This window comes from Manis javanica, chromosome 15, assembly GCF_040802235.1.
Source record: "Manis javanica isolate MJ-LG chromosome 15, MJ_LKY, whole genome shotgun sequence".
Taxonomy (NCBI): Eukaryota; Metazoa; Chordata; class Mammalia; order Pholidota; family Manidae; genus Manis; species Manis javanica.
Window position 1 is genome coordinate 81755144 of NC_133170.1, and position 17685 is coordinate 81772828.

Below are 17685 nucleotides of genomic sequence, written 5' to 3' on the forward strand. Positions count from 1 at the left end.
GGCAGAGACGCAGAGGCAGGGTTTGAACCCAGTTCTCACTACCCATCCCCTTGGGGACAGGGCCAGCACCCTCTGCATCAGCTCACTCTCCCCAATCCTGACTGAGTCCTGGGACCTGGTGCTGCCCAGCCCAGGTGAGTCCAGGAGAGGCAGTCCCCGGGGAAGAGAGAGGTAGGGGCTGGCAGGTCCTTCCTGCTGGAGTGCGTCTAGCAATGATCCTGCATCTGGACAAGCCACAAAAGAATCCTGCAGGACAGGCCCCAGGGGCTCCACCAGCTGGGCAAGGGGGTCCCCAGCCCAGGACTGCCTGCTGTACGGCAACCCAGGCAGAAGGGGGTGTTAGAGACTGTCCTGGAGTCTTGGCGGGGTCCCCTCTGATGAGAGTTGTGGTCCCTCCCCATAAATACACACTCCTACCACAGACACAGCCGTCACACACGTATGACACACACCCTTCCTACCGGCACACAGCATACACATGCATCACAAACATCACATGTGCACACTCCTTCATCACACACTTGCACACATCTTTGTGGGTTCACAGCCCTCCCCAAAATGAAGAACCTCCACTCCAAGCCAATCTTTACCTTGTCACAGACAGGGAAACCGAGACCCACATCAACATGCTGTCTGGACTCTTCCCTAAATGTGCTTAAGAGTGACCCCTCTGAAGTCAGATCTGAGTTCAAATCCTGACTCTTCCAACTACCGACAGAATGCTTTAGGCAGATGATGATGCAGCTCTGTGCCTCAGTTTCTCCATCTATAAAATGGCAGTAAGAGTGAACACTGGCCTCCTGGGGTCAGCCCAGGTCTTCTCCCAAGGGGACTAGCAGTGCCTGGACTTGTGTTCTTCTCCCTGTAATGGGGATAATTGTGCCCACCTCACCCAGAGCGCTTTGAATATTAAACCAAGACAGGATGTGCAGCAGCGGAGGCAAGGTGCCCTGCCAGCAGTGGTGCTCACTGCTCAGGAAGCCTTTGTTGCGTGGATGGACAGAACTCGCATGCCCGGGGGGAAGGCGTGGCCGTTCAGGTTCTGGCTGCCTCTGAGACCTTGGCCCCGGCCTCAGTTTCCCCAGCCTGCAACACGTGGGAGGGCACCTCGGAACTGGCACCCGCACCCTCCCCCCTAAATGGCCATGCGGCTCAGAGCGCCAGGCTCAGGTGGGCACCTGCGGGCCAACTGGCGCGGGCACCCGGCCTCCCGGGGCATCTTCCGGGTTGGCAGCGGCGGCGCAGGGGGCGGGGGGCCGCGCCAAGGGGCCGGGCGAGGACGGGAACGCGCGCCCCCGCCCCGCGCCCGCCTCCCGCCCGCCTTCACGCCGCCGCGCTGGGAACCGGGATCGGCGCGTCCGGGCGGCTGGCGGCGCCGGCGGGCGGGGACCGCAGGCTGCGGGCGGCGGCGGAGGGGCCGCGCGCGGAGGGCGCCGGGCGCAGCATGGGCGGCCCGCGGACCTGGGCGCTGCTCTGCCTGGGGCTCCTGCTCCCGGCAGGCAGCGCCGCATGGAGCGTCGCGGGAGCCCAGTTCTCCGGGCGCAGGTAAGGGGTTCCACGCCACCTCTGTGCTCTGCCAGCCCTGGGACCGGGGCTCCAGGCACCCCGACTCCCGCCTCCGTGCAAGTCCGGAATTGGGAAAGAAACTTGGTTCCCTGCCTCAGTGGCAGTCCGGGTGGGGGCAGGGACCCGGGGCCACCCCTCTGTCTAGCAGAGGCTCCCGCAGTGGGGGGAATGAATCCCTTACTCCATGTGTCCAGAGCAGGCAGACCTCGACAGCCTCCTCCTCCAGCACCACTTACCCCCCAGAGCCCCAGAGGAGGGGGGCAGGGGGCAATTAGGAAGCCGAGAAGCCCCCGCCGGAGGACTTCCACGGCCCTAGCGCAGGGGTGCCCCTCCCTGCACATGGGAAAAGCCCAGTACACCCCCTCCCTTTACCCTGCTTCTGGCTTTTTTTAGTGCCCCGGCTATTTATTCCCCTTGGAGACTGGGGTGGAGTTTCACACCCAGTGGGTCAGTGTCAGCCCCCAGCGACCTGGCCATTTCAGAGACTCTGTCTAACTGCTGCTGTTTAAGGAGCTGGGGACATTCACTCAGCTGGTGTTTATGGAGCACCTCCCAGTACCAGTGAGCGGGCCCTTTATCTGCAGTGTCATTCATCCTTCAAAGACTAGCTGAGGTCGGGCGCACCGTCCCCATTTAGCTGGTGAGCAGACTGAGGCGTAGGGAGTCAGCTTACTCTTTGAGGCTCGTGGGCCATTACTAGAGGAGCTGGGGTTCGCACCAGTGTCTTTCTGGCCTTGGCAACGGTATTTGAACCTGCCCTGGCCCCTGTCCTAGCTGCAGCCCCCACCCTGCTGAGACCCCCTCTCTAGGGCCAGCCTCTGTTGTCTGAGGCAGACAATACAGAGTAGCCAGGCCTCTCCGGGCCTTTTCATCCCATTCAAAGGCCTGCCTGACCCCCACCTCCTGCGGCCCCAATTCTTTATTGCTTTTCAGAAATTCCCTTTCCCAGTGGTCAGGGGCCAGCTTGCCCCTTCTGGGCTAGCAAGAGCAGAGGACATGGGCAGGGCTGGAGGCCAGAGGTGGCCACAGCATCAGAGGCCAGAGGAGTAGTTGTGTGAGACAGAAACAGGTGGGTGGCAGATGTGACAACCACTACCTACTGCCTGCTGACCGCAGTGACCTGGGCTGGGCATTTTACCTGCATCCATTACCTAGAATCTTCCCAACTGCCAGGGGAGGCACACGTTCGTATGGTCCCCATTTCACAGAGGAGGACGCTGAGGCTCCCAGCGGGGCTATGACTTGCCTAGAGCATGGGTTTGACCCCAGGACCCTAGGTGCTAAGGTGATTGGGACTCTGACCTCGGAATGCCTGTGTTAGGCTCAGGATGATGCCTGGACTGCCCTCCAGCCTGTTCAGGACAGGGCCTCCCAGCCTGGGCTCCTTGCCCCTCAGGGCTTCTTGGGTAGGAGCAGACTAGTGGCTGTGGGCAGCTATCTGAGGGCCAGTGGGGACAGAAGGCTCACAGTGGCCTGAACATCGTAAAAGCCCTGTGTGTAGTGCTGTTGCTCCCGTTTTACAGATAAGAAGACTGATGCCTAGAGAGGAAAAGTGGCACCTCAACCCAGGCCAGCCAGTTTCTGTCTCCAGTGTCTTTTCCTCCCTAGCAGAGGTTGTCATCTTGCAAGCCTGGGAAGGGTTTGCAGGTCCTGGTTCCGGGGTGGGGCGGTGCTCCGGCTCTGTCACCCACTCAGGGTATGACCTCAGGCCTTCACAGCCCAGGGTCTCTTTCCTTCTCGGTTTCCTCACTGTTTCCCTTTCCTCCCCTTGCCCCCTGTTCACAGGCCTGTTCTGCGGGTGGGCAGTGCCCCCTGAGAAGGCCCAGCATAGCGCCTGATATGCGGTGCTTCCTGCTGTCACCAGCCTCAGGTTGGGGGAGACCCCTGGCTGGAGGAATCTGTGGTTGTCGTCTGCCAGGACCTCCCCCTGTGGCCCTGTCCCAGCATCATTGGAGACAGCCCGAGGATGTCACACCCCATCAGCCCTCCCCCCGCCCCCAGCCTGGCGCCCCAGGCACCCCTTGGCAGCCGAGGGACCACAGGCAGAAAAGAGGCTTTGTGCCTGGGGAGGGGGAAGCCCAGGAAGGCATCCAATGGGCCGCCCCCAGCCCCAGGAATGTGGCGAGACTGTGAGACCCCCAGAACCAGGGTGCCCAGGGCCGTGCAGAGCTGTCTGGGCTCACCCTGCTTCTGTCCAGCCTCAGTCCCTGCTGGGGCTGCTACCTGCCCCTCCAAGGTACCTTCCAGCCAGAATCCCATGTCCTTTAGCAGCCCCTCTCAGAGCCGTGGATCTAAATGGAAGCCATCCCAAGTGTCCTGGCCCAGGGCTCTCCTCCCTGTAGTGCTTGCTTCCTTTGGGCAAATCCTAGGGTCAGGGGGAGTAGAGAGTTCTCTTCCCCAGCTCCTCTCCCAGGAGCTCAAGTCCCAGCTCCCTGCCCACATAGGTGAACCCGGGCAGGAGACGTCTCTCCGCGCCTCAGCATCCCCCTCTGTGAGATGCTGAGCCTGACAATCTCTATCCCAGAGTTGGGAGGACCTCCGGGGAAGGTGCTGTGCTGGAGTCCCTCAGGAAGGTGGCCCGTGGACCACAGCTGTGGGGTGCGGGCCCCATGTCACGGTCCAGGAACAAGGATGACCAATAGCTGTTAGCACTGTGCTGTAAACGGTTTGTACGAAATCTCCCCTGGCTGGAGGAGATTCCGCTGCCCCCGTTTGCAGATGGACAAAGTAAGGCCCAGAAAGTGTCAGAGCCTTGTCCAAGGTCACGGAGTTAGGGAAGCAGCAGAGCCAGGACTGGAACTTCGCCTCCAGAGCGGGGTTCTGGCTCTAGTCACCCCCCGCCCCCCAGCCTGTATGTTTTCTTTCTTTCCTCTCCTATTCATGAACACCCTTGGCCCCCAGCCCACTTGGCTGCCTCCTGCCATTAGCCCCTATCACTGTTCCGGATCACAGCCCTGTGCCCCGCAGAGACAAAGGCCCCGGGGCCCTCATGGCAGAGGGTGGAGGGCAGGTGGGGGTGCCTCAGTGGGGGTGGCCCGTGCCACGCCGAGCTGGTCTGGCCTGTTTTCTCTCCTCCCAGCAGCCTCTGCAACCCCAGGAGGTGCTGAGAGGGCAGAAGTGGCAGGCCCAGGAGCGAGCCTCCTCCCAGCTCCTGCCTAGGCCCTAGGCTCTTGGGTACTTTCCTCAGATGACACTGTGGGAAAGGAGGCCCCCATGGGCAGCAGAGTGCAAGCACTGTGAACCTAGGTCCTGGCTCCTCTGCCCAGGGCCACTGTCTGTTCTTGGTCAGTCAGTCATTCAGCAAACCTCCCTGAGAGCTGAGTGCCCTCAGGCTGAGCCCCATCCTGGCTTGGTCCCTGCCAATGCCCTCCACCAGCATCTTTGGGGGAGGGAAAAGCTCAGGGCTTCCTTGAGTGGCTGAGGGGAACCCTGGAGGTGCCCAAACCCACCCAGGGGTTCAGAACTGAGACCCAAAGGATGAATAGAAGTTTGCTGGAGCAGAGGGTGGAGCTTTCCAGGCAGAGGGAATCTCACAGGCAAAGGTCTGAGATGGGGAAAGTGGCACATGGGAGGGAGGGCAGGAAGGTGAGTGAGGGGCAGCACGAGTGTGCCGGAGAGGGGAGCAGCACGCAGGACAGAGCTGTCAGGACCCGCAGAGCCAAGGGGAGCGAAGGTGGGCAGGCAGTGGCCACATTAGGTCTGTGCTTTACAAAGAGCTCCTGCTGTGCCTGGCGAGTGGATGGAGGGCTGTGAGGGTGACAGTCCCGGCCAGGATCCTGCAGAGGGACACCAGCTTACCCTGGGGGCAGCTGGGCTGGAGTCTTCAAGGCCGGGAAGGAGTTGAGTGTGGTTACTGGTGACCCTTCCAGGGGGAGCCGCTGGGGTCTGACCTTGAACCTCACCTGACCTGAGTGTCCCCTCCTGGCTAGTCAGCCACCAGAGCTGTGTCTCCTAAGCAGGGGATTCAATCAAACTCCAGCTTGTGGGAAATAAACCAGAGAGCCAGGCAGCAACCCATGTGGGAGAGATTTTAATTAAGAAAGGAGAAGAAAATTGTTTTCTTTAGCACCCCTCTGATAAAAAGAGGAGCAGCTCAGGCAATTGTGGGCAGTCATAGGCCCGCCTTCCCCAGCCCAGTGTAGGGTCTGGGCACAGGGGCAGGGGTGTGTGCATGTGCACTTGTGAGGGTGCCTGGCCCTGTGCCTGCAGGTGTGGACCCAAGTGCAGAGAGGATGGCCATTTCTGTAGTTAGTGCCCTGCTGGATTTGCCTTGGTCTGATTGGGTGCTCGAGTGTGTGTGTGTGTGCACGCACGTGCACATGGGCGTTGAGTGTCCAAGAGTTGTAAGCACACATACGTGTGTGTATATTTCCACGTGTGTCCATGTGCATGTGCACCTGCACATGCAGGAGTGCTCACTGTGTGTGCATATTGAAATGTGTGCATGTTTGCACATTTGCATGTGGTGCGCATCTATACACTGACACGGCACCTTCATTCTGTGCCCAGGGCCCCCCTCCAGTGTCGGGAGCTTCTTTCTGTCCTCTGCCCAGGTTATTCCCTCTTTCCCACCTTCCTTCATTCACTGGACCACTGGGCCAGCCCCAGGAACATCACCAGGCTGCAGGGAGCCCCCACCCCAGCTCAGGGATCACCCTGGAAATTGTGCTCCAAGTTTTATGCACCTTTCTGGGGAGGAAACACAACTCACATCACTTTCTCAAAAGGGCTTATGTGCCCACCATACAAAATTCCAACAGGTCCAAAACCACATCTCTAGGGCCCCAGAGGCTCTAAAGGGTAGGGCCTTTGGGGAATGTATCTTTTTAAATTTATAAAATCCCCACCTGCTTATTAGGAGAAACATTTCCAGCCTGCGCTTAGGAGTGCAAGCTCTGGGGTCAGAGGGACATGACTGTGTTGCTCATCCTGGGCACCCAGGGCACGTGCTGGATCCCAGAGCCTCAGTCTTCCCTTCTGTAGAGTGGCGCTCATAACTGGCAGACGGAAGGTGCTGGGCACAGCTCTGGGAACGCAGCCACAGCAAGCATGGTAACAAGACTGCTGCTGAGAGCCCTCCCTGCCCCCACAGGCGGCAGTTTGATGTGAACATGCAGTTTTTCCTAGTTCCATGAACAGAGCTATATATGTGCGCACATTTATAAATAGTCTTCGGGCTTTCTTTTCCTTTCTTAGTTTAATAGAAATGTAATTGCTCTCTACCTGTTGTTCTGCACTGGCGTTTCTCCCCTTATCCGGGCGTGGTGGTCTACACCTGGAGAACGTGGGCTCTGTCTGGGCATCTGGTTTTCTGTGTCGGGTGGTCCCATAGCTGTTTAGGCTGTTCCCAGTTTTGCACAAGCACCTGTCACCTGTTCCACAGAGTGGCTGTCCAGTGGCTCTGTTGAGCTTCTGCCATGTCATTGGGCCAAACAAAACCATCCCTTCTCCCCGCTTTCCCACCTCGATGCCTTTAACGAGGCTGTTTCGTCCTCCTGGACTGATTCTCTTGTGACAGAACCGTGAAGGGACTCCCCCAGGGTCCCACAGCACACTGGCCAGCTGGTCCCGTCCAAGGACTTGCCCTGGGCAGAGTGGGGCGGGAGCCATGCAGCAGCTGTGGGGGCCGGATTTCAGCAGGGACCAGGACATTCCAAGTGCTCAGCGGCCCTCAGCCCTGCTCAGGGTCACCGACCCTGCGTTTTTTCTGGGGCTGGGAAAGGAAGCACCGTTTCAAACGACCCTTCTCGGCCTGAGCACCCCCATCCCACTAGACTTTCTTTGAGGTCTCCAGGCTGGGGTCAGCAGGTTCCCAGGCTGGGGTCTTCACAAAGCCACAGGCCGTGGCTCAGGAGATGGGGAGAAGACAGGAGCTGAGGCCTGGGATGGAGCCACAGGCCAGGCTGGACCATCCACATTCCCCGGGTCAGATCCAGCCCCCCCATGCACCAGCTCTGTGACATGAGCAGCTGTTCCCCCAACCTAAGCTTCAGTTTACTCCTCTGTAAAATGTGGGAGCATGACTCCTTGGCTCACTGGGAAGATGACATAAATGCCCTTAGTGTGCGGTCAGCACTCAACATGCGCAGTGCAATATGATTATAAGTTGGTATTTAGAGAAGTCAGTCCTCCATGTTTGGGACATTCAGGCTGTCACATAGAGGGGACCCCATGAGGATGTGAGACACAGCCTGTGCTCTCACATGCGGGGGCCGAGGGGGTACACAAAGTGCTGTGAGACCCAGGACAGGAAGATCAGCTGTGCCCAGCTAGGGTTGGAGGTCGGAAAGGACACAGGGAAGGAGTGCCGCACAGCGGAGCTTTCAAGGTGGGAGGTGCCGGGTGGAGAAGCTGGGGTGAGTGGTCCAGGCAGGGGCCCGGCATGAGCAGAAGCCTGGTAGGGATAGGACAGATGTGGGCTCAGGACACTGCGGTAGGCTTTCCATTTTTTGACCCTCCCTCTAGGGAGGTGCCGCTTCTGTTGTGCAGGTGGTAGGCAGGAGGCAGTGGTGGCCTGGACAGGTCAGGCTCGGAGAGAACAGATGTTGAGAAAGGACCCACCCAGCAGAGATGCCCACTCCCATCTTGCCTCCTACAGCTCATTCCCCAGACCTCCCAGGAGCCCCCAGCACGGCCGCCCCCTCTAGGGCTGTGGCGTTCACCCCTCCGCAGTGCAAAGACTCCACTCAGGGACCTCTCTGCCTGGAGGCTCAGGGCTCCTGGAGAGAATCTGGACCTCCCCACTCATCCTCCCGGGGTCCTGGGCAGGGGGCTGTGCGTGGTCCCTGAGCTGCTCTCTGTGGGTCTCTTTCAGGAACTGGTGCTCCTACGTGGTGACCCGAACCATCTCGTGCCACGTGCAAAATGGCACCTACCTTCAGCGAGTGCTGCAGAATTGCCCCTGGCCCATGAGCTGCCCGGGGAACAGGTAAGTGAGACGAGGTGGAGGCACCACGGCATGGGCAAAGGCCTGCGGGTGGGCCTGCTTTGGGAGTGCAGGGGAAGGCTGAGACCCCCGCGGTGGGTAGAGCACAGGGAACATTGTTTCTATGCCCATTCTCAACACTTCCCCTTGTGCTCTTAGGTTGCCCTGGAGAGCTTCCTGGGGGAGGGATTCCATCCCACACCCACATGCCTTCATGTAGTGAACGTTCAGTGCCGGGAGCAAGCCAGCCCAGCTTGCAGGGGCCTCCTCTTCAGCTGGTATCTAGACCCTCTACCTGAGGGGTTGGGAGGTTGTGGGAGGGCTGAATCCCCATGTGCAGGAGGGGAGAGGTGCCAGAGGGGCCTGGAGGTGGCCGAGGACCCTGGAGGCTCTGGGTTTACCCCTGTGGGCATCCAGGCTAGTGGGGGAGGTAGAAGAAGAACCCAGCTGAGCTCGGCCCCTCGGCATTCTTTCAGCTACAGAACTGTCGTGAGACCCACGTACAAGGTGATGTACAAGACAGTGACCGCCCGTGAGTGGAGGTGCTGCCCCGGGCACTCAGGGGCGAGCTGCAAGGAAGGTAGGACTGTGTGGGGCGCAGGCCTCCTCTGGGGTGTACGGGAGGGGGCAGGAACTGCTGCTACATTGGCAGACACTGTGAAGCAGGGCGCCCAGCACACAGACCCACGGTGTGCAGCTGCCGGTGAGGTGCGGCTCAGCTTGTGCCTGCTGCCGCACGGGCACTGACCGCCTGCCTCTCGGGGGACTGTCCAGCTCCCTGGGAATCTCATGCCGGTTGGTATTTCACATCTCAAGCCTTCCCTCTAAACTTGAGGAAAACCCACCCAGACGTTTGCATGGGAAACGCCGTGTGCTCTCGGTGCCTGGGAGCAAAATGCCACTCAGGTCAGCACTGTGGGTTTGTGCTCATCCTGCAGGTGAGGAAACTGAGGCTCAGGAAGGCGATGGGCACCCAGTTCCTAAGTGGCAGTCAGGATTTGAATCTAGTGTGCCTGGCTTGCCCCAGGGCCTCGGGATGGAAGGACTCAATTGGGTGCCCAGTGGGTAAAGTGTGCCCCTGACAAAGGGACCCCCCTCATCCCAGCCCCCTTCTGCCTGCAGCATGGGTGGCTTAGGGCTGGCACCCTGCAGGGGCACAGAGGAGACAGCCTAGGGCCTCCCTGGAGCCGACTGCATGGTCACCCAGGCAGCAGCCCTCTCCTTGCAGGCACCTGCCCCCCTCTGCTAAGTGGTCCGGGCCTCTCCTGCCTGCTGCCTGGCTGAACCCAGTGAGGGGAAGGTTTGGGGGCACCAGGGGCTGTGTTCCTAAGCCTAGCCCTGATGAGGAAGGACTGGCCTAGAACCAGCCTGAGAGCCAGGCCCACGGACACCTCCACAGAAAGATGCATGCAGGGTCCCCAGAACAGCACGTTCATGCAAACATCAGTCACAAGACATGTTCTGATTCCAGAAGTAGGAACATGTGAAACACAGCCTCCAAATTAAGGGAATGCGATGCTAATGGAAGTCGACATTCATAGGGGCCTCTTGAAAGATTTGCACACTTCAGTTCCCCAGGACCCCACGCAGCCCCAGTTCACAGAGGGGGTGACAGGCCCAGAGAGGTGGAGTCTGGTCCCCAGAGTCACACAGGGTGAGGCAGGGCGGGGCCTGGTGGGTTTCAGTGTGGGGTGGCAGCGTCCCACCAGAGCTGGGGGAGGTGGGGCTTGATAGCAGGGAGGAAGCCTGCTCGAGGGGGAGGGGAGCTGCCTGAGCCCCATACTGAGAGGCAGCCACCAAGCTTCGGGTGGGAGGGGGATAAGTGAAAGGGAGCTAGGAATAGCTCTTCCCTCCCTGCTGGGAGGAAGGGGTGGGGTGCAGGGACAGAGCCAACCAGGGGGGGCTGCTGCCAAGGGGCCCACAGAGGAGCTGGTGGTGGGGAGGAGTGTGGGGGCCTGAGCCGGGGCAGGGCTTGCCCAGACCAAGGCTGCTCTGTCCCTGGCTGCTGTCCCAAGGGCAGACCTTCCCGGGTGTGCAGGGCCATCATGGAGCAGGTGAGGGGGGAGGCCAGGTGGGAGAGCACCCATGCCCTTGAGTCCAGCAGCTGGATGCCATGCGCCCAGCAGCCAGGATAAAGGCTGGGGTCTCTGCCGATGGCGAGGCTGGGGTGCCAGACAGGGTGGGCCAGGCCAACCCTGACATCTGCCAACTCCCGCAGTGCGGCCTGCAGGTCCCAGCCTGGGGACGGGGACAGCCAGGGCTTCATGGGCCAGGCCAGCTCCACCACACACCAGCCGTGTGGCCTCCGGCTGGGGACTCCCCCAGGCGTTGTGCCAGTCACTGTGTGAGGGCACTGATCTGGGGGGCATGGAGGTGCAATACAGGGGGCACTCTTGCGCCCACTCAGTGGGGGGCACCCTGCTGCTGTGTGCTCTTGCGGGGCTGGAGCACCCCTGCAGTGAGCCTGTGAGAAGGGGAAGGTAACAGAGGGTGCCTCCCGGCATGTTGCCAGGATGAAAGGAAGCAGTAAAGACCCTGCAGGTGGCATGGCAGCTCACAGTGGGCACTGCATGATGACCAGTGGGCTGGGAAGGGCCTCTCCCAAACCCGCAGGGCCAGAGCTGAGTAAAAGGCTGCCCAGACCTGGACATGCTCGCATGTCTGCCAGGGCCCCAGGAATGAGGGGTGGGGACGCAGGGGGACATTGCAGGCCCATCCCGGCCCGGCCCTCCCTCTAGCAGCTGTGTTCAGGCTGGGACCCCCCCCAGCTGTTTCCCCTATGGTGACTGCCCTGGAGGTCTGCTGAGTGACGCGACCCTGGGGCATAGAGCAGCCTGGGGTGAGCCGAAGGAGGAGGGGGAGTACCTGTCATCCCAGAATCCAGCTCAGGACCAGCCTGCTGTGTTCTGCAGTGTGACCTGGGATAAGTCACTTCACCTCTGAACCTTGTCTCTGTCTGGAAGTTATACCTTATTATGAGAATCAGAGACTCATGCCTCTAACATAGTAGATGCTCCATAAATGTCTTCGCCCTCCTCTGTGATGGCTCTCGGGACTGTCCTGCCTCCCACCTCCGTGCCCCCACCTCTCAGCTGGCTGCTCGGCAAACAGGCCTTGAGTCTGCAGACTTATGGTCCACTCATGGCCCTGAGCCCCGGCCTTCCCGTCTGCAGATCGGGGATGTTGACTCTGATGATGAGCGAGGATGGCCTCTTCCACGTTCCTGGCAACAAATGAAGGAGAGGCAAGAATGGTCCTTGTTTTATACATGGGGAAACTGAGGCTTAGAGAGCGGGATGGGCTGGCCTGGAGTCACGCAGCGTGTGAAAGCCACGACTGGGACCTGCCTGACCGAGTGCCTCCAGGCCTTGGGAGGCGGCGCTTGACAGCAGGCGGGGAGCCTGCCCGAGGCTCTCACGGCTGCTCATTCCTGCCAGAACACTGGCGAAGGGCCTGGGCTAGAATGCACCGTGTGGGCTGGCCCGGGCCCCTAGCGGGCTCTGCTGAAGGCAGGACGCTTTGGCCACCATGCCAGCCTGCCTCTGCCGGCTCCATGCAGACAGAGCTCTCACCCGTCAGTTTCACTGTCCAGACAATGACGGTGAGGCTCAGGGAGGCTGTGGGTCTCAGGCAAGATCACACAGCAAGTAAGCATCTTGACTAGGTCTCTCCCTGGGGCTCTGACCTGAGTTCTGCAGCATCCCCCTGCCTCAGACCCTCCCAAAGTAATAATGATAAGGAAAGCTTCCATCATCTTCCATACCGAGCACTGTGACTTGTATTCACTGTGTCATGCGTGCCAAGGTGCAGAAGGTCCAGGTGTGGAACCTGAGGCTGGGAGAGGGGAGTGCCTTACTCCGGGTCACAGACAGATGCAGAGCCTGTCGTCTGACCCAAAGCCAGGGTCTTTCCTCTGGTGCTGGCTGAGGATTCCCAGGGGGTACGTATTCGGAAAGCTGGGGCACCATGAGGCTTGCAGAAGCCCACCTCAGCCCCTTCCCCTCCTCTCCCATGCCCCACCCCAGAGTTGGGTCACCTCTGTTTGCTCCTCACTGTCCCAAACGTCCCTCTCTATAGACCCCCACAGCCCTTGTCTTCCATGATGGGAAACCAGCGAGGGAATAAGTTTGCCCAAAGTCACAGAGCAGAACAGTTTAAGAGCAGATGGGACATTTCAGCCCCAGCCCTTTCCAGCCCTCGGCCTCTCCACCTCTCCGCCATCCAGGGCTGGGTCCTTCCCACAGATGCCTCTCAGGCTCTAACCAGATGCCAGGTATGGTGCCAAGCCTGTGCTTTACTCGGCAGATTCAGAGTCCTGTGGGCTGAACGCTCAGGAATCTGCCTGCACGTGCTACCTGTCCACTCCGCTCCTATTGGGAGGCCCAGAGGCCCCCGTGTCCTGACTCCCTGCCAGTCCATCCTCCCCCCACAGCCAGTCAGCCACCCTCTCCACCTTCCCGGCTGTCCCAGTTCTATGTCCCTGCTTTGTACCCCTTCCATTTCCTCCTAGCCCACCGCTTTCTCTCCAACCCCACAGCCCGGGCCTGCTGGCGAGTCCTCCCAGCCCCCAGTCTCAGCCTTGACCCTGATCCCAGGCCCAGGCCAATTGCCACAGATGTTTACATTTGCAAAGTAAATTCCCAGGAGGAGACCTGGGCTGGGACTGGGGTGGATGCTGTACCCCTGTGGCTGTGGTGACTGGACCCAGCAGACTTGGGGGTCTTATGAATTCCTTACGAATGAGGAAGCCCCTCTTCTGCAAGAGAAAGTCAGAGGTGGAGCCCAGACACCCCCCAACCTCTCACATCCCCATTCCTAGTTTAGGGAAGGGTTTGAGTTGCAGCCCCTCATCCTTTCTGTGTGGACAGGCAACCTCTGCTCTCTGGGCCTCAATGTTCTCATGAGGACCCAAAGAGAAGGGGCACGGGGTCTTCTTAGCTCAGGCCCAGCACTGGGAAGAAGAAGGGAGAGCTACTTCTGAGGTCACAGGGCAAGAAACTGCAGATGATACTGGCCTTGTGCAGGTCAACACAGAGCCTCAAGGTGGAGGCTGTGGTGCGTGCCCTGGTCTGTCCAGGAAGGCTTCCTGGAGGAGGTGATATGGGAGTGGTATAAATGCAGGTAGGGGAGGAGAGACTGTGTATGTGTTCCTGTGTGTGTACATTTACGGCCGGTGGGGACCTCCCAGGTGGTGGGAAGCTGTCAGGCTTCCAGAGTGGAGCTGGGGTTTGCGGTCCTGGAACCAGCCTGGGACCCCTGGCAGGTGAGGGCTGGGGCTGGAGAGGGGCCCTTCAGGACAGACCACCAGGCCAGGGTGAGGGGTCTGCTCCAGGGGCCCTGCCTCAACACCAGTCGGAGGGATGTGACATTTCTGTCCTCTAGGAGACCTCCCCCACACCTGCAGCTTTTTCCCTACTGGAATTTTGTGTGCAATAGGGCCATTTTCCAACCTGGTTTGTCCTTCAAAGTATTTCTGGTTATCAGAATTTGGGGGGGGGGGCGTTGAGGGATAATTTTTGTGAATCCTGCATCCAGAGCCAACATTTTCTGGGGGTTTTCTTTGGACAGTTTTATTATTTCTTTGAACTTTCTTTTCTCTTTTTTAAATTTTAACTTGCAATTACTTTGAGCCAGTTACATCCGTGCTGGTCAGACCATGTTTTCATTTGTTTTTCGGGTTCTTGCCGGCTTCCAGGGAAACGTTCAGAAGTTGGTTGAAAAAGACTTTCCAACCACAAGTTCACAAATTAATAACTCGGGGACACCCTAATATGACATTAGAAGCTCGATGCTCATTTTTAAGGCAGTTGTTGTGTCTGCCATCCACATTTGTTTGCCTTTTATTTTGTTTGCTTGCTTTAAGCTCATTTCTAGCCAGTGATTCATGCATTCATCAACAAAAGGTTTATTGATGGTCCTACTATGCACTCACTGGGCACTTTTCCAGGCCAGCCACAAGACAGATGGCCCTGCCTTGATGGGCTCATGTTCCGGTCAGGGGAACAGAGAGCGGGCAGTAGGCTGCCACAGTACATGACATGCCAGAGAGGGGAAAGTGCCATGGAGAAGAAAAGAAACGATAGCGGTGTAGTGGGGAGGGTGGGCAGGATGGCTGCTCTGCCAGACTTCATCCCACAGGAAACCCGAACTTCCACGGAGTTGGAGGGATGGCTGGTCACCTTCCTGGAAAGAGCCAAAAACGGCCTTTTACACCTTCACCTGGGAGCAGGGAGGATGAGAAGGGCCTGGCGAGGCCGTTCTTCTCAGGAGCCAGCATTCCCGAGGGGTGCCAGGCCTACCTGCCTCTGCCCAGGGGACTTGGGGGCTCACTCAAGGTCCAGGCGGCCCAGGCCCTGCAGTTAGACTGACCTGTGTTCATGCCCAGGCTCCAACCAGGGGCCCGTCACTTCGCCTCTCTGCCTTGTTTTCCACTAAGGAGAAATACTCCTATTTACTCATCTCTTTATCTGAGCACAAGGAACAGAGCAACAGTAACACCAAGCTACTCTCTGCCTCAGTTTCCCTTTCTATAAAGTGGAGGAGGTCCTAGCACCTGTTTGCAGGGTTTTGTGAGGGTAATGAATTGAGACTGTATATGTGACATGCTTAGAGAGTGCCAGGCCCAGAGTATGTGCTGCACAGGCGTTAGCTATTGTTGTTATTGCCTGTTGTTACGGTGTAGGGCCTAGCTGGGCTGTGTACAGTATGCAGCACTGGGCATAGCTCTCAGTGGCACCCCCCTCCTGCCCACGGAGTCCCCAACCGCTGCTCCCATCCTGGGCTGCCGACCCACCCTCCTCTGTCCTGGCTGAGACTTACCCCCTGCACCAGGTAAGATCACAGGCCCCCAGAGAAGGTGTGCTGGGAGTGCAAGCCTGGCCTGAATTCAGGCCCTGCGGTGGGACCCAGAGCAGGGTCTGGCAGCCTCCCCGCTGGGGGCTAGCCAGAGGGACCCATCTGGTTTGAGTTCCTGGCGCCTCACTCCCTGCACCAACCCACACCCTGGCTCTGAACTGCCAGGCCTGCGCCTTATTTGGGTTTTGTCTCCCCCAAGATGACACTTTGTGGCCTTAAAAGGCAGGCCTGGAAGGTGGAGGGGGCCCGTTGTCACTGCTAGTTCCAGAGCCCCTCCAGCTGTGCCCCCACCCTGGGGTTGGCCAGGCCATCCCTCCAGCTGTGGAGAAAACCAGGCCCCCAAAGCCAGACCAGCCAGGGCAGCTGGCTCCTTGTAGGAGTGGCGGCAGGGGTGGGCTCTGGATTGGGCCCCCCTTGTCCTCCCAGGCAGCCAGTCTCCCTCTGGTTTTCATTTAAGCCAGTGCAGGATCCACTTCAGCATCTTCTTACCAAATGGGGCAGAGAGGGGTGGACAGCAACAGTGCAGCTGCTGTTTATTGAGTGCCTACTATGTGCCAGGCCCTGCAATGTGCCCAGTGAGCCTTTTGCACACATCACTGTCCTCAGGCCACACACCAGCCTGGAAGAATGTGGTGGCCTTATGACCCCATTTTACAAGTGGGAAAATGGGAAGGTCCAAAGAGGACCGGTCACACAAGTCAGCAAGTGGCAGGGCTGGGACCCAATCCTGCAACTGTTAGCTCTGAGCTCTTAACCCATGCCGCTTGCTGGGGTCACTGGAGGAGCTCCTCGCCTCACCCATTGTCCCCACCCACTGCCAGCACCTCTCCCCAGCCCCACCAGGTTGGCAGCCTTGTTCCAGCTCAGCCCAGTTCATGCTGTGTGACGCAGGTACACTTCCCTACCTCTCTGGGCCTCTGTTGCCCTTTGTGCTAAGAAAGTAGGAATCAGTGCTGGGGCTACAGTGGCAGGTGGGGGCGGTGGGGTGGGGGGAATAAAATAAGGATGGCACAGCCAGTAAGGCTCTTACCCCCACTGTCCCTCACTTGCAGGCTCTTCTGGCCTTGTGGAGCCCAGGTGGTCAGGCAACGCCATGCGGCAGATGGCACTTCGGCCCGCCGCCTTCACAGGTGGGTTCTGGGGCATCTGCTGGGGATCCCACTCAGCTAGGGGAGGTCTGGAGGGGACACAGACAATATGGTGACCAGAAGCCAGCTGGGTCGGCCAGTGGAGGGTCAGGGTAGTACCCCACCCTCGCCTACCCTAGGCTGGAGAGAGAACTTCCAGGAGGAGGGAGAGGAAGGGCCCTTAAGGTGAGTCTGACCTGGGCCCAGGTGCCCTGCGACCCCCAGATGCTCACAAACACATGTCCAAGCCTCCAAGCTTTCCTCTTTTTATTTAAACAATGTCTTGCTGAACGTGTGTGTGAGGCACCATGCCAGGGGCTTTCCATCGTCACTCGTTTAAACCTCACAGCTGTCCCCGACTCCCCAGTAAGGCACCATGGTCCCCAGTTTACAGAGGAGAAAGCTGAGTGTCAGAGAGGGGATGGAGCCTGCCCGAGGCACACAGCCTGGGAGAGGCAGCAATGGGACTCCCAGGCTTTGGGCTGGTTAAGTGCTCACTCCGCCCTTGCTGAGGCCTCAGGGCCCTCAGGTGGGAGCAGGGTGACCCTTGTCCTAACACGCAGGATCGTGGTGAGGACCTGCGGGACGAGCTGACGGTGCTAGTCCGGCAGCCCGGAGGTTCCGCAGTGGCCAGAACTGTTGTGAATAACGTAGCAGTATCACTGAAGAGGCCAGAATTGCTGGACGGTGGTTTGGGAGGATCAGAGGGTGGCGCCTCTGAAGTCAGCCCATTCCAGACTGAAATGTGTTGGTCACTGAAACCACAAACCCAGGCCAACCCCCAGGGGGAAGCAACAGGATTTCCTGCCCTGGCTTCCTGGAAAGGAGTCATTTTGGATACAGGGCTGCAGGAGTTGGGTCCCTGGTCCTGCTCTGGGAGAAACAGTCCACTCTGCAGGCTCCAGAGCCAAAGGAAACACACAGGGCACGGCCCACCCTGTGACTCTGCAGCCCCTTCCCTGTGCTGGGCCAACGCAGGGGTTGGGGTTATGTGGTGCCTGATCCCTCGCTCCATCCCGCCTTCAGGGGTTGAGGGGCTCCAGGGGAACCTGGGACCCCTGGCCCCGGCCCCAGCCTCCTCCCTGCCCACAGGTTGTCTCAACTGCAGCAAAGTGTTGGAGTTGTCAGAGCGGCTGAAGGTGCTGGAGGCCAAGGTGGGTGAGCAGCTGTCCCCTCCCCCCGGCCGTCCCTCCTCCTCTCTGGACCCCCACA

General features: G+C 59.3%; 1 protein-coding gene across 3 annotated transcripts in view; it reads left to right on the forward strand.

Annotated features, from left to right (window-relative positions):
* Nucleotides 1-1314: 1314 nt before the first annotated feature.
* The window catches only part of EMID1 (EMI domain containing 1), a 52941-nt gene continuing 36570 nt past the window's right edge, over nt 1315-17685 (forward strand). For all 3 annotated transcript variants that reach the window (XM_036993546.2, XM_036993550.2, XM_036993545.2), the window contains exons 1-5: nt 1315-1545; nt 8381-8494; nt 8968-9071; nt 16399-16476; nt 17566-17627. In XM_036993546.2, coding sequence (XP_036849441.2) covers nt 1445-1545; nt 8381-8494; nt 8968-9071; nt 16399-16476; nt 17566-17627 — 459 coding nt within the window. In that variant the 5' untranslated portion in view covers nt 1315-1444. The remainder of the gene's footprint in view (nt 1546-8380; nt 8495-8967; nt 9072-16398; nt 16477-17565; nt 17628-17685) is intronic.